Here is a 13927-nt window from a genome sequence, read left to right as displayed (position 1 = left end):
TCTCTTCTCTGTGGTCACTGTCAGATCTCATAAACTGTGATCAAGATGAAGAAGGAAGCAGAGGTAATACCAGAAATAGAGCAAGGTGACAAATCACTAAGTTCTTTAGAGCAGTGACAGTGTTTCAGTGGCCTCTTTTCAGATAATTTTGCTGCCTCATAAATTTCTTGATGACTTGATTTATTTAATTTTATCTGCTGTATCTCTTGATTGTTATTATTCTATTTATCTTACCTTATATTTTTTTCAGACTTTAAACTGTCAGTATTTTCATCCTTTTGGTGTGCTCAGATTTTTTTGTTTGTTCATTTTTTGGAGGGGTTGTTTGGTTTGGGAGTCTCTTGTTTACTTTTTTTTCCCCCAATGATTGCTAAGATTCAGTTTGTTACTGCCCAGGTCCTGTTCCGATTTCACAACTTGCTTTTTACCCAAGTAACACTATGATCCTTTTCTGTTTGTATCTTAGGATCTTGGAAATAAAGACCTTAGCAGAGACAAAATTTATTTAGTTTGCCAGATAGTGCGAGTGGGAAGGATGGACCTGAGGGACAGTAACTCCAAGAAATACACACAAGGGCTCCGGCGGCCCTTCGGCGTGGCAGGTACCTGCTGTCCCCTGGGCTGTGGCTGAGCCAGGAGATCAGTGATTTCTGCAGCCCTGGACTATTAAAATCTCTACCAAGACATGTCAGAATACTCATCAGCTTTATCAATTGGTTTCTGTACTTCTTGAAGTCTGTAGACTGCACTTACATGGGCATTTTAGTTGAAGTCCTAAATGTGCTTTTGAATTTAATTTCCTAATTATTCACGGAGTGCCAAGCTGTGTGAGTGAAAGCACAGAACCAATTTAATTACAGATTCCCTTGCAGATGAAATAAAATCAGTGGTTATGTCCCAAAAGTTCTGACACTTGTATTCCCAAGTTAGTCTGAATTCTCCCTCTCTCTCCACAGCAGCATGTTTTTAGTGTGGGCTTTGCACAAAATGCTCTGCCCCACAAACCCAGCCCTGCTGCTGAAAAATCCACATTTACCTTGAGGCACAATGTTCATAGATAACAGAAGCTATTCTGAAATGCTCTTCTATGTTCTGATGATTTTTCTTTTATTCTTTTAGTCATGGATATTACAGATATCATAAAAGGAAAATCTGAAAGCGATGAAGAGAAGCAGCATTTCATTCCCTTTCATCCGTAAGAGCATCATAGATATACTTTTTATATGTGAATGAAAATATTTATCTATCTCTCTTCCTGTAACAAGCTGTGAAATAGTTAAAGAATAAGAAAGTTTTCCTTTAACAATTTTATATTGCAATAGTGTTAATTATTTAACAATTTTATATTGCAATAGTGTTAATTATTTAGGTATGACTTTAAATGGCATTTAAGACTTACAGAGGTATCACAGCACATTAAATTAATGAATAATTCTACAAATATGCTCCTTCAGACAGCTGGTACTGTGTCTGACTTCACATACCCAAGTCAAATATTTACAAGTGACACTTACAAGCAAGGATAACGACTATTTTGAGTTTGTGTCTGTTTAGAATTTGAGAAAAATCTGAGTAAAAACAGTGTTTCCTTTAAAAAGTAATAGAATTATCATATATTATCTTCAGAAAAAATGCCAGATTAGCTGCCTAAAAATGTGATGTTCACAGATCAAATGCAGAGCTACCAATGAAAATACTGGAAATAACTCTGTGTGTCCTACATAGCACTGCTGCTATGTACTATGGAAGGTAAATTTAATTGTGAAAGACCCAGGTATGACACACTGGTTTATTTTTTCACTTGTTTCCAATTTGACCCAACATGTTTGCTATGTGTGAATTTGTTTTTAATTCAAAAGTAGCTGACAAAAATTCCAAGTTCATTTATCTGGATATTTGTCAGGGAAAGTGGACTGAGCTGGAGTGGCACATTGGTGAGTGCATTCACTGTCACAAAATATCATTCTTGTCAGTTGAGTGAATCTTTCTTACTTCCGTGTACACACAACTGAATGTGAGTGGGCTGCAAGTTGAGCGAGATAATAAAAATACCAAATATATCACACTCAGGCAACGCTACAAAGACTGAGGCCGTTAGTCTCTTATGTTCTAAATGGTGTCTGATATATTTAGCACTTAATTCCTGAGCAGACATTGCTGTTTCTCTGCAGGGTAGTGGCAGAGAATGACTTTTTGCACAGTCTCCTAAGCAAAATCACTGCATCAAAAGGAGACAGTGGTGGACAAGGTAAAGTACATTTTTATCATATTCTTTCAGTAAAACAGTATTTTTGTGAAACTTCATTTTATGTTGGAGCTGTAGTACCACCATGGAGGTGGATCAGCTTTGAAGCTGGAATTGAGGAACCATGAGTTTGTTACAGAATCTTAGGGGCCATTTAAATTAGTAGTGACTAATTAGTAGTTTTGTATAACAGAGCTTTTACTTTCATCTACAGGAAGTGGGGAAAGTTAATTCTTATCCCTGTTTTGGTGGGTAGAAGAGGCAATCATCTGAAGACAGATTTTTCTTTTTTTCCTACCAAAAATGAATTTTTTTTTTTTCTTTTTTTGCACTTCATAGGTCTGTGGGTAACGGTGAAAATGCTGGTTGGAGATGTGATTCAGACTAGAAAGGATTACCCACACCTTGTAGACAGAACCACTGTTGTTGCTAGAAAGCTGGGATTCCCTGAAATAATCATGCCAGGTAGGAAGTGATTTGTTCTGGGATAGGAAGGGATTTCTTCTCATTCTCTATATTAATAAGCATCAGCTGCTGCCTTACTTATTTCTGTAATGGCTAACTCAGAGGATCTTTAGAATTCACTCATGGTAAATTTTGTTCACATATTTCACTATTATATAAAATAGTAAGATCCTTGGAAAGTAATTTCTAATACTTTAACAGGAAAAATAAAATCCAGATAGTGAAGGATAAACCTATCTCCTGTACATAACGTTCTTATCCTGCAAGTAGATTATGGTGGATGTCACTTGAATTTTACATGAACCTTGTTTTTATTGTAAGTTATTGCTGTCCTTTAATAATAACAAACAAATCAATGTGAAATGTCTTTATTTCATTTGTATGTATGGCAAGAAATTTTCCAGTGAAAATCACTCACTGTCTGCCGGGGCTCCTTTTTAAAAAACAAACAATGAAAAACTCCCTCGCCCCAACTCAAGTAAAATCTCGATCCTTTTAAAAGTCATATGAATTCGTTCAGAGGAGAGAATTAAAAATATGAGGCTCCCTCGCGAGAGGGAGCTGAGTGTTTGGGAAAATTCCTAATGGCTCATCCACCACGTCGCCAGCAGGTGTCGGGGCAGGACGAGAATTGCACCGAGTCACTCCGAGCTCCCATCGCTTCTCCTCACCTCCTAGGTTTGCCTTAGCAAAGATCAAGAACTGAAAAATTCAGTTCAGATGGAAAATAATACATTTTTATCTGTTTCCCAGCTAACAGTGAGGTACTCATGTGTAGTTCAGCTGATCCTGTGCTCTCAGAGCATTTTAATTGCTTTTTAACCTTTCCATTTCTCTTTTAGGAGATATAAGAAATGACATATATATTACATTGCTGTATGGAGATTTTGATAAATACAATAAAACAACTCAGAGAAACGTGGAAGTGATAATGTGTGTCTGTGATGAAGAAGGAAAAGTGTTGCCAGTAAGTTTTCGTTTTTTTCTGCCATGGGGAGCATGGAAACTTGAGCTGAATTTTTGATGTAAGGCTTAACTTACACATTTAATAAAACACCCCTATTCAAAAACTCAATTTCCTTGTGTCATCCTGTGACATCTTGTGATAAATAAGTTTTATGATTTAAAAAAAATTAAAACCTATTAAAGCCCTATAAAAATCTTGCATAAAAATGTAACAAGGAATAACATTCAATGACCTATTTTAGCTGAGCCAAGGAACAAGTGCTGATTCTGACAATTACTGCATTCTTACTCTAGGGTTTTTCTTGAGGAAATTCCCAGAGGAATGCAATTTGCACACTGAAATGTTAGAAGCACCATTTCTGCTCCATAACAAATGCTTGATTTGTGCCAGGAAGTCTGTGTCACTGTCGCTTGAATTAAGTACATGGCAAAGAATGAAATTAGTGACAACAATTACATATGCAACATAAATATTTACAGTGTCTTTTTGCTTCTCTGTTCCCATTTTGAAGATTAGTTGTCTTTTCCCTAGGGTTTATCACTAGTTTGGTATTCAGGGGGATTTTTGACCTGCTATTTTCTGAGCTTTATAGAGTTGAGATCATGAGGGTGAAATAATAAAGACATTCTTGAGCTAAAATAAAGATGGAGTAGAACTCTGTGGTTCATGACTTGTTTATGAGCAGCAACTAACTGCTTAAAATGTAAATTGAAAGCTTGAGTAAAGAAAATTCTAATCCCACATAATGTTTAAGGTTCACACAACAAACTGTTGTCCTGATTACAAAATACTGCCTGTACCTATGACAGTACCTGACCATGACTTGCATGCACAGAAGTTAACTCTATTCTATATTCTGTCTAATCACATATAAACAAAAATATTCCTTAGGGAAAAAAAAACTATTACCATGCATTAAATCCTGCATTCCAATATTATGCATGCTCAGTTCTGCAGATACAGAATTTCTGCAAATCTTAGGAGAAAGTGAATTTATCTTGTTGTCTTTGAGGTGAAATGTCACACCTGCTTTCTGTGGGTAATATGCCTTGGATATATTTAAGCAACAATTTTGAGGAGGTAATTGAAATTCTGTTGAATGCAAGTAATAATAAAAGTGGTTGGTTTTCCCTTTTAGCCTATAAAGATACCCCAGACCAATAGACTTTCAAACCCATGAATTTATATCAAGGTTTCTCATAACAGGTATGTGTTCATGACACAGGAAACTGGTTGGTTCTGCTCAGGTATCAAACTAATTCCAGTTGCAGAGCTAGCCCTTGATTTACTGTTACAAGGAATAGGATTTATTTCTAAGTGAATGTCACAGAGGTGACAAACAAGTAGGTGCATAAACCTTGAAAAATCTCTGCTCAGGCAGATGAGACATTGCTTTCTGCAGTTAAATCCCTCTGACCAGACCATACAAATCATCTTCAGGTACCAGCATCACACCCTTCTGGTCACAGGGCATCCTGGTGTTTGGAGCAGACTTTTAAGATTCACTGGATTTTCAGCAGGATTATTGCACCTGTGCAGCAGTTATTGCAGCCTGGATTGGATTAGTTGAATCTATGCCTTCAGTAGAGAATTTAATGTTTGCTTCCTTCAGGGACTTGGGTTTCATGTCTGGCAGGTATCAGGCTCTTGGTGCATCCCTGTCCAGCAGTAACTTTTACTCTGCATGTACAGCTCAGCTGCAGTCAGTCAAACCAGACAGATGCAGCCCAAATCTTCACAGACTCACTAAGGAAAGCCACAAGTTTTGAAGCTCATCAAATCTTTTCACATTAAAGAATGGGAAATCCTAATTGTTTGTTGTTGATGCCTCTACAACGTCCAGTTTGGAGGTCACCTCTGGTGCATGGCCTAGAACTTCTGAGACTCTGCTAGAAGAAAGTATTTTAAAATAAATGGAGAAATAAACAGAATAATGAATCTAGATTTTTAGGGTTTTTTTCCTTTTATATTTCTTCTACTAATTGAGATGACTTGTTGGTTACTTAAATTCATCAGATGGAGAAATCAAGTAGATTTTATGATTTTCACACATCTTTTAGAGCCCAATATGTGTGACCCCTGTAAAATGCAATTACACTGGCTGTACCTGTAGATTATGGTAAATGCTTATTTCCATTGCGTTCACAGGCTTGGATAGTTCAGTGTTTGTGCTGTCATTATGATTTAACTGTGGATGATGCCACGTCCAAATCAAACCCGCAGGGAGGGCGGGAGCGCAGCCCCATCCCAGGGCCGGGCTGGAGCTCCCGGCTCGGGACTCTGAGGAGAGGCTCTCTGGAGACTTTTTGGTTTTGCTGAAGTTAATTTACCCAAAACTGCTCCAAAATGTACCCAAATGAGCAAGGCACTAAGCACTGTTTGTTCCCTCTTTCTGTAAGAACGCAGTGTGCCTGGGAGCCGGGGACCGGCCCGTGAGCGAGTACAGATCTGTTGTTTACTACCAGGTCAAGCAGCCACGATGGATGGAGACACTGAAGGTATGCTGTGGAAACTTTCCACTTTATTTTTTCACTTCTTAATGCCTCACACAGAAAGATTGCACAGCATCAGCTTCCTCCAAAAACCATCTTGTCCCTGACTACAGCTGAAGCATGAAGCCTTAGTCATACATCAGTTATTAGAGATACATGGTCACTGAGGCTTGAAATTTGGCCTAGAAAGTGATGTGTAGGTTTTGTTCAGCAAAACAAATGAGATCATCTTAGATAACCTTATGTCCTAACAGGGCTCATCAAAAATGAAATACTGCATTTGTTCTATTTTGGTGAAACAATGGACATGAGGAGCTTCAAATAAAAAACAAACAAGACCAAACCAAAACCCAAATGAAAACACCAACCCCTTCTTCTGATTTCAAAAAGAAAAAGCTCTCTTGCTTCTCTTTAGAGACTTACTAACAATTACCTAATCAAGCTTTAATGTCTGTGATTGGGAAATGCCCAGAAGCTGCCAGAAACAGCTCTTAAAAAGCAGTGACAGGCTTGCATGATTTTTTAAAGACAAAATAGCCATGTATGACAAACTTGCAATTATTGCCTTAATGTGTGTTAACCTGTGATGGTGAAGGACAGGGAGAGAATGGAAGTGTCATTTCAAACAGAAGCTTATTTGTTGCTTTGAAAGCATTGACCTATTCTTTTTATTGCTTATTATATTAGGTTCTTTTAAAAATTATTCATAATTCAATCTTATGTACAGGATCACTAACAGCAGATCCTGTTGAAAACCATGTTAATATTAAGGCATTGTTCAGTAAGATTTGTGAAGGGAAGTTGCAAATGCACACAAAGGTGTGCAAGTCCTTATACCTTTAGAACTGTAAACTTGATAATATGAAAAATTGTGCTTTCCCTTACACAGCTGGCTTTTTTTGTTGCATGTTTGACCTCAAGAAGAAAGAATAAAGCACTTGCAAGTTCCTGTGATTCTTATCAAGGGTTTACTCTAAATTTAATCACAAAAATATCATCAATTTATTCTGCTGGAATTTTCACACCCTTTTCAGTGGTTTAATAAATTGGTTGTCAATGTATATCTGAAATGTGTGAGTTGCATAGTGCAAAGGTGTTTAATTTTCTGTGGTTAAAAGAGTGAGCAGTAGGACTGCACTGTGATTGTTTTCTAGCACCTGTGTGCATTAACTCACTGGGTTCTGTGCTTCATTTCTTTGCTGGTGCCAGACTTTGAGCAAAGTCTAACAGATCATTGATTACCAGCCCCCACTTTGCTTCTGTGATCAGGCTCAACATTTTGAAATGGCCTGTGAAAGGCACTATGCAAGCAGAATAAGTGGGGCTTATTTATTCTAAAACAGGGGCTCCTTACATGTGAAACCACCTCCCATAACCCTCCTCATTATGTTCTGATTTTACCAAAGGTAGCAGTCCCCATTGAGGACATGCAGAGGATCCATCTGCGCTTCATGTTCAGGCACAGGTCAACTCAGGAGTGTAAGTAGGGAATTTTTACTTTAGTGATTTTTAATTCATTGATGGGTAGTACACCCAAAGTCTTTTGTTTTTCAGCTAAAGATAAGGGAGAAAAGAATTTTGCAATGGCCTACATAAGACTAATGAAGGAGGATGGAACAACTCTCCATGATGGCATCCATGATTTGTTAGTCCTAAAGGTATGGGCTCAGATTTCTTTCTTTCACAAGACGTCTTTTCTCACACTGTTGCCTTTGACTGTATTTTGTATTTGCTTAGTGCTAGATTGATGTTGTTATTCTATCAAAGATAATACTGTGTTTTCCATCTGAACAAAATGAAAAGGTGTACCCTGTTCCATTGTCAGTAAATATTGCTCTGCATTTTAATGACAAGGATCTTATCCTAGCACAGTGAGAGATGATTACTCTTTTTACTGGTATTTGTGCTTTTGGCCTTCTGTAGTACAAAGAAAGTTGTGCTGCAGCTCTGTACTTGGGTGGGTACCATCCCTCTTGCTGGATATGGGAAGTGTTTGATCCATTTGGATTCTTTATCTCATGAATAATCTGGGAATGCTATCTTAGGAAAATGCTTGTTTTAAGCTGCTGTGTAGTTCCTCAGGTACAAAATGGAAAGTTTCAGCAATGTGAAAAATAGCTTTAGTTGGTCGTGGCTGGAAACAGCATCTTTAACTTTCTGAAGGAAGCAGGGAACAGATGTTTTGACTTTTGTTTTATTTGCCCTCTTGGAGAATGGTGTCTAGCAGGAACTAAGAACCAGAAATCACTTCCAGTACAAAGGAAACTTAAGTTATTTCTCAGCATTCTTCTCAGTAAACAAGTTTGCTGTGTCATTAATACTAAGTGAGATGTATGCAACTAAATCAAGTTGCTTAGGCAAGCCAAAAGAGATTAATGGCAGCATATAGTTATTTATCTTCTCTTCATTGAAACTATCATTTAAAATATTGAGACTAGAAGGAAAATTGTGGACTGTGTGGTTAATGTTGGTTGTGAAATACCAACTAATTCATTTCTGCATCAGCTCAGTAATTTTTTTGAAGTGACAGCATGGATGAGAAATGCTAAATGGAGTTGACCTACTTTATGGCTGTGAGAAACAGACAGATTTTCTGACATATGCTTGCCTATTCTAGTATTAAAAACAGTAATTGTAAGCTGTAAGTTTTTAAAGCAGTCATACACCTGGCCTCTCAAAATAAGTAATTTGAAAACTGCTAAGTTTAAATGTAGCATTTAGTCTTTAGGAATTGGATATTTTTGAGAGACTTTTGAATCAAAACTTCATCTTTTTCCCATTATCTGTCTAACTTGTCCAAAAAGAAGGCATTCAAGCGTTTATTTTTCTTCCAGAAAGAAATTTGGGAATTAATTATTTGGAAAGCCTGATACAATCATAGATGTTAGTGCTGCTGTGTGTTTTGCTGTAGAGAGGTTTTGCTTCTTGTCTGTCTAGGTCTCTTATAGTTAATTTTTAACTTTGCCTCTTTGATATGAAGTAGAAACTGCACCTCTGCAGCCACTGAACCAGATAAAACTGAAAAACTTTAAAATGTCTTTCTAGATAATGGTTTTTGCAGCTTCTTGTTCATCCACAGTTGTAGAATAAAGGTCTGCAATTGAATCATATATTGTCACAGTGCTGTAGCTTTAAGTGACATCATCATCACTTGTTACTTAAGTGACAACATCATCACTCCAGAAATTTTCTGGAATTTTGTTAAAGAAACACTGTGTTCTGTAAACAGTGAGAAGCATGATTTTTATTGTCTTTGTCTAAGACTTCTTTTCGGTCTGAGGAATCCTAAGAGAAGACCCAGAAAATCTGCAGGGTTGTGGCACAGAAGTTGATGAAAGAGAGAAGGCAAAAATCTCTGTTGGCTCTCTAGTTTTGTTCCTTCTACACAAAAGCACATATTCTATGCCATTTAGTTACTGCAGGATACTGTCTGATTTAAAATATAATCTTACCATGCCCTGATCTTTAATGTTCAAGGTCTAGGTCTGAAGTTATAATGAGGATACCAAAATAGTGCTGCTATTCTTTCCTTACTCAGTCCTGCTTTCTGCTTTTTGAAATTGTGTGCAGATATTATAATCATGCTGTCTATATGCTGTGTACAGTCTTCAGGGTGATGCTCAATATTCTGCAGTGTTCCATACCCACCAACATTTTAATGAGATATTGGCTCTTGCTTTCACTCTGCCAGGGATGTCACTCCTCAAAGTCCCTTCCTGCACCTCAGTTTTATTTACTTCTCTAGTACAAAAGTACAAAATAAGTCTAATTTTAAATCCAGGGGTGTGAAATATGTAATGAAAGGTGTGCTGTTTTTCAGGGGGACAGTAAAAAAATGGAGGATGCTGGTGCTTATTTGACATTGCCTTCTACACGTCTGCACGTGGAAAACAAGGGAGCAACCTTAGTCAGGAGCTCAAGTATTGTTGGGGGGCTTTCAGTCAGCTCAAGAGATGCATTTTACATTTCAACTCTTGTTTGTTCTACCAAGTTAACTCAGAATGGTATGTACATTCTAAAGAGGTGGGAGTTCAGAAAGAAAGCCTTTGCACAAATTGATAAATCAGATTGTTGATTTTAATGTCTGTTTATTTATTTTCTATTAGTGGGCTTGCTGGGTCTCTTGAAGTGGCGCATGAAGCCAGAGCTGCTTCAGGAGAACCTGGAAAAGTTGAAGATTGTGGATGGAGAGGAAGTAGTGAAGGTAAACCTTTAAATCTTTATTCTAATAATAGTTATATTTCAGGCCCCTTCATACATAATGCCTTTGTTAGTTTGCAAAGGACGTGAGCAAAGCCCTTCATTAGAGGGAGCAAGAAAGCCAGTACCTGGGCATGATCCTTCACAGGGCTGGCCAGCTTTCCTCCTACTTTTTACTTTCACATCTCTTGTACTGGCTATTGTTGAGCTGGGGGATTTCCAGGATTTTTACTAGGAGATGAAGATAGTAATGATAAAATATTTTCCACAATCTCTATTAATCTGTTTCCTTTTGTCTACCTGAAGTATCACAAACAATTCCTACTACTTTCTTTGCAGTTCTTAATATTAACTTACATGTTGATATTAAATCCAAGAAGTGCTATGTACCCAACAAATCACTTTCTTAAGTTAATGAGTATATGAATAAAAATTGTTAGTATTTTGGAAAATGGCATATCCTATTACCTTTGTGTCTTTAAGCATAAACATTAGATGTCTCTGGAGAGAAGGAATAAGAATCAAATAAAAAAAGAGGAAGAAAGAGAAGTTGATTTTTTTAACCAAGGATTTGTGTCCCAAGTCACTGAGATACTTTGATTTAGTGCAGAATTTGAATCAGACCACAGAAGCAGGAAAAGTCTTTTTAATCAGCATATATATGTGAAAATAGCAACCACTAATCTGTGTCACTAAGGAATGTAGTTTTAACAAGTTTTGTCATTTCTATTTTTATCTTTTCCGTAAGCTTTGAGCTAAGCATGTATTATTGATTGCTTATGTATCTGAGGATGCAGGTTCTTAAAACTAAAGAAACTAGAGCCTAAACCCTGGGAAATGTTTTCTCAGTCTAAAACCTTCAGTAAAGGTAACCTGGGAGAAACCAAGTCTACTATCAGAAAATTTTCTTGTGAGGTTTTCAATTTGAATTGGTCATTAGTTTGTTTTTTCACGCCCTCTAGTTTCTCCAGGATACATTGGATGCCCTGTTTAACATCATGATGGAACATTCCCACAGTAATGAGTATGACATCCTTGTCTTTGATGCACTGGTAAGAATCAGTACCAATGAATTTATGTGTCAGATTAAAAAAAAAAAACAACTTAGAATTTTGAACAAACTGTCAGGTTTTTCAGTTCAGGGAATTAGTCTTATAGAGATTTATAGACTCTATAAGACTCTATAGAGTGTTATAGAGTCTATATGTCTTTATAGAATAGAGGAGTATTACTCATTGATTGAAAAACAAATTTCTTTAAAAACTTAAAGAGTAAATTACCAGAAATATTTTAAGAAAGTGAATATTTAAGTTTGCAATGTGACTCTGGCTAATTATGTTTCTCTCTCTTTAGATCTATATCATAGGGCTCATTGCAGACCGTAAGTTTCAGCACTTTAACACTGTTTTGGAAGCATATATACAACAACACTTTAGTGCAACCTTGGCATACAAGTAAGTTAGTTTTCTCTTCTTTCTCTTTTTTTCCTAAACCTCCACCATCACATAAAAGAAGTAAATCCTGCTTGTGACTTTTCTGATGTAATTTATGGTGACTGTTGTTTTGATGCTGCTGTTTGCTTAGCTGCCTCTGAGACACATTTGATTATAAGTGGAATTAATGAACCCATAGCAAATGATTTGGGGTTAAATGATGCTTTGGCATTTGTTTTCTGTCATCTGGATTTTGTTATGTCTGAGTACTTCACCTGTATCCTGTCAAATTTATCAAAATATGCTTTGCTGCAAAGGCTCTCCATTGGCATCCCTGGCCTTAAGCTGAAATGCCTCAGGTGAGGACTTGAAGCTTTCCTTAGCCCATTTACATAGGTTTCCACATTTTTTTTTCACATTAAGCAAACTCAAAGGAAAAATAATTGTTTGAGAACTGTCAAGTCTTCATATGCATTTTAGTCTGATGTTGTGTCAGGAGGGGTTCAGTGCAGTGAACTGGAATTCTACTGTTTGTTACGTGTCCTGCTGTGAAATGGACTTTTAGTATTTCATGGTCATGCCAATGGATGAACTTGTTGTGGATTATTCATTTATTTGTTTGTTTTCAACTTTTGGAGCTTCTGCACAGAACCCAGATAGGAAGACATGGACTCATAGAAAAGAGTAAAAACTGTTCAGACATGTTATACAACAAATTTAATCCTGGATTATTTAGAATAGGCTTTTGCAGATGATGGCAGGATAAAATGACTGAATTATGAAGGAAGGTAACATCTTCAGCTGGTGCAGATCTCTGGGATGTTCTCTAAGAGGATGGATGTGGGTTCTTAATCTACCTGATGTCTCCTTCTGACAGCTTAATGGAGTGGCAGATTGAAGCAGAACTTTAATTTGGAATATGAATAGTATATGGAAGACCTGAGCTGGAGGTTTGGAATAGCTGGGGATATCTTCCAGTGGCTGTGTTGAATTTGCATCAGTTCAAACTCAACACTAAATGTCACAAAAAATCATGCATTAGACCATGAGTTTCCTAAAGCTGAAAGGCAGCAGTGCAAAATCAGCCCTTTCTCACACCTCCGTAAAGTGGAAGTGAGCATTGGTGGGCTCAGAAAGCTCAAGCACAAACTGTGTGCTCTTCTTCAATCCTCTCTCACTCCATACATAATAAGCACAGGTAATTTAGTGCTTTATAGTACTGTGAAAGAAGAAAAGGAAGGGTACAGAACCTTTCAGCACAGCCTTATTTGCATAAAATATTTGTAAGACTGACCTGGCTGAGAGTTTCTGGTGACTTAATCAATGTGGTAGAGGCAAAATAATAATGTTTATAATTGTTCCCCATATCATGTGTTTTCTTGGCATTGTTGACTCAATGCACATCATGGAAAATTTACTCTGGTTCCAGAATCATTTATGACATAAATAAGTGTGTGTGTGGCCTAACTCCTAACTAGGAAGGAAATACTGTGTCCCAGACATATTATAACCATGTTATGATATGGTTGGTTGGCCAAACTTTTACCTATTTATTCAGTTCCTGTTGAGCCATCCTTTCTCCTGGATTTTAGAGATCTCTGAGACGGCTTAACATGCACTACCCCTACATACAAGTTGGATAAATATTGTTCCAACTCAGAGAAGCTGTGAAAAGGAGCAAAAGGAAACACACAATGGATGTTATACCCAGGAGAGTGAGAGGCTGAAAGCACAGCATTTTGGTTCTGAAATGTGAGTTGGCTGGGGATGTGTATTAGTTACACAGGGAGTTGGTTGTTGGCTTTGTTAGTTTAGGGGACAACAGGTCTCCATTTTTGTTGAGATGTAGGGAAAAAAACCCTAGCCACCCTTATCTTAGTTCTTATGGCTGCATTAAGATGAAAATTGCATCATTAGTATTGCTTTAATAACTTGAGATGATTCCATAACTACAAATTAAGAGACTTAGTTTTAGATTAACTTCTGCTCTACGGTAGCCAGCAGTGTCTTTAGCCAAAAGTTGCTTTTAGATACAGAATAAGGAAATGCTTAAATAAAATAAATAATTTAAGCAGATGTTGTGTACTGCTTTATTTACATGTTATATTTACATGCTGTTAATTAG

At 37.0% G+C, this 13927-nt stretch overlaps 1 protein-coding gene across 1 annotated transcript in view; it reads left to right on the top strand.

Annotated features, from left to right (window-relative positions):
- The window catches only part of DOCK2 (dedicator of cytokinesis 2), a 158896-nt gene that overhangs the window by 17614 nt on the left and 127355 nt on the right, over window positions 1-13927 (top strand). Inside the window, exons 10-21 of the mRNA XM_021531902.3 lie at window positions 467-602; window positions 1120-1195; window positions 2172-2248; window positions 2585-2710; window positions 3553-3677; window positions 6077-6175; window positions 7576-7648; window positions 7724-7827; window positions 9990-10173; window positions 10276-10373; window positions 11332-11421; window positions 11723-11823. Coding sequence (XP_021387577.3) covers window positions 467-602; window positions 1120-1195; window positions 2172-2248; window positions 2585-2710; window positions 3553-3677; window positions 6077-6175; window positions 7576-7648; window positions 7724-7827; window positions 9990-10173; window positions 10276-10373; window positions 11332-11421; window positions 11723-11823 — 1289 coding nt within the window. The remainder of the gene's footprint in view (window positions 1-466; window positions 603-1119; window positions 1196-2171; window positions 2249-2584; window positions 2711-3552; window positions 3678-6076; window positions 6176-7575; window positions 7649-7723; window positions 7828-9989; window positions 10174-10275; window positions 10374-11331; window positions 11422-11722; window positions 11824-13927) is intronic.

The sequence above is a fragment of the Lonchura striata genome, chromosome 13 (assembly GCF_050655825.1).
Source record: "Lonchura striata isolate lonStrDom1 chromosome 13, ASM5065582v1, whole genome shotgun sequence".
In the NCBI taxonomy this organism is placed as follows: Eukaryota; Metazoa; Chordata; class Aves; order Passeriformes; family Estrildidae; genus Lonchura; species Lonchura striata.
This window is presented reverse-complemented; position numbering and strand designations above follow the sequence as displayed.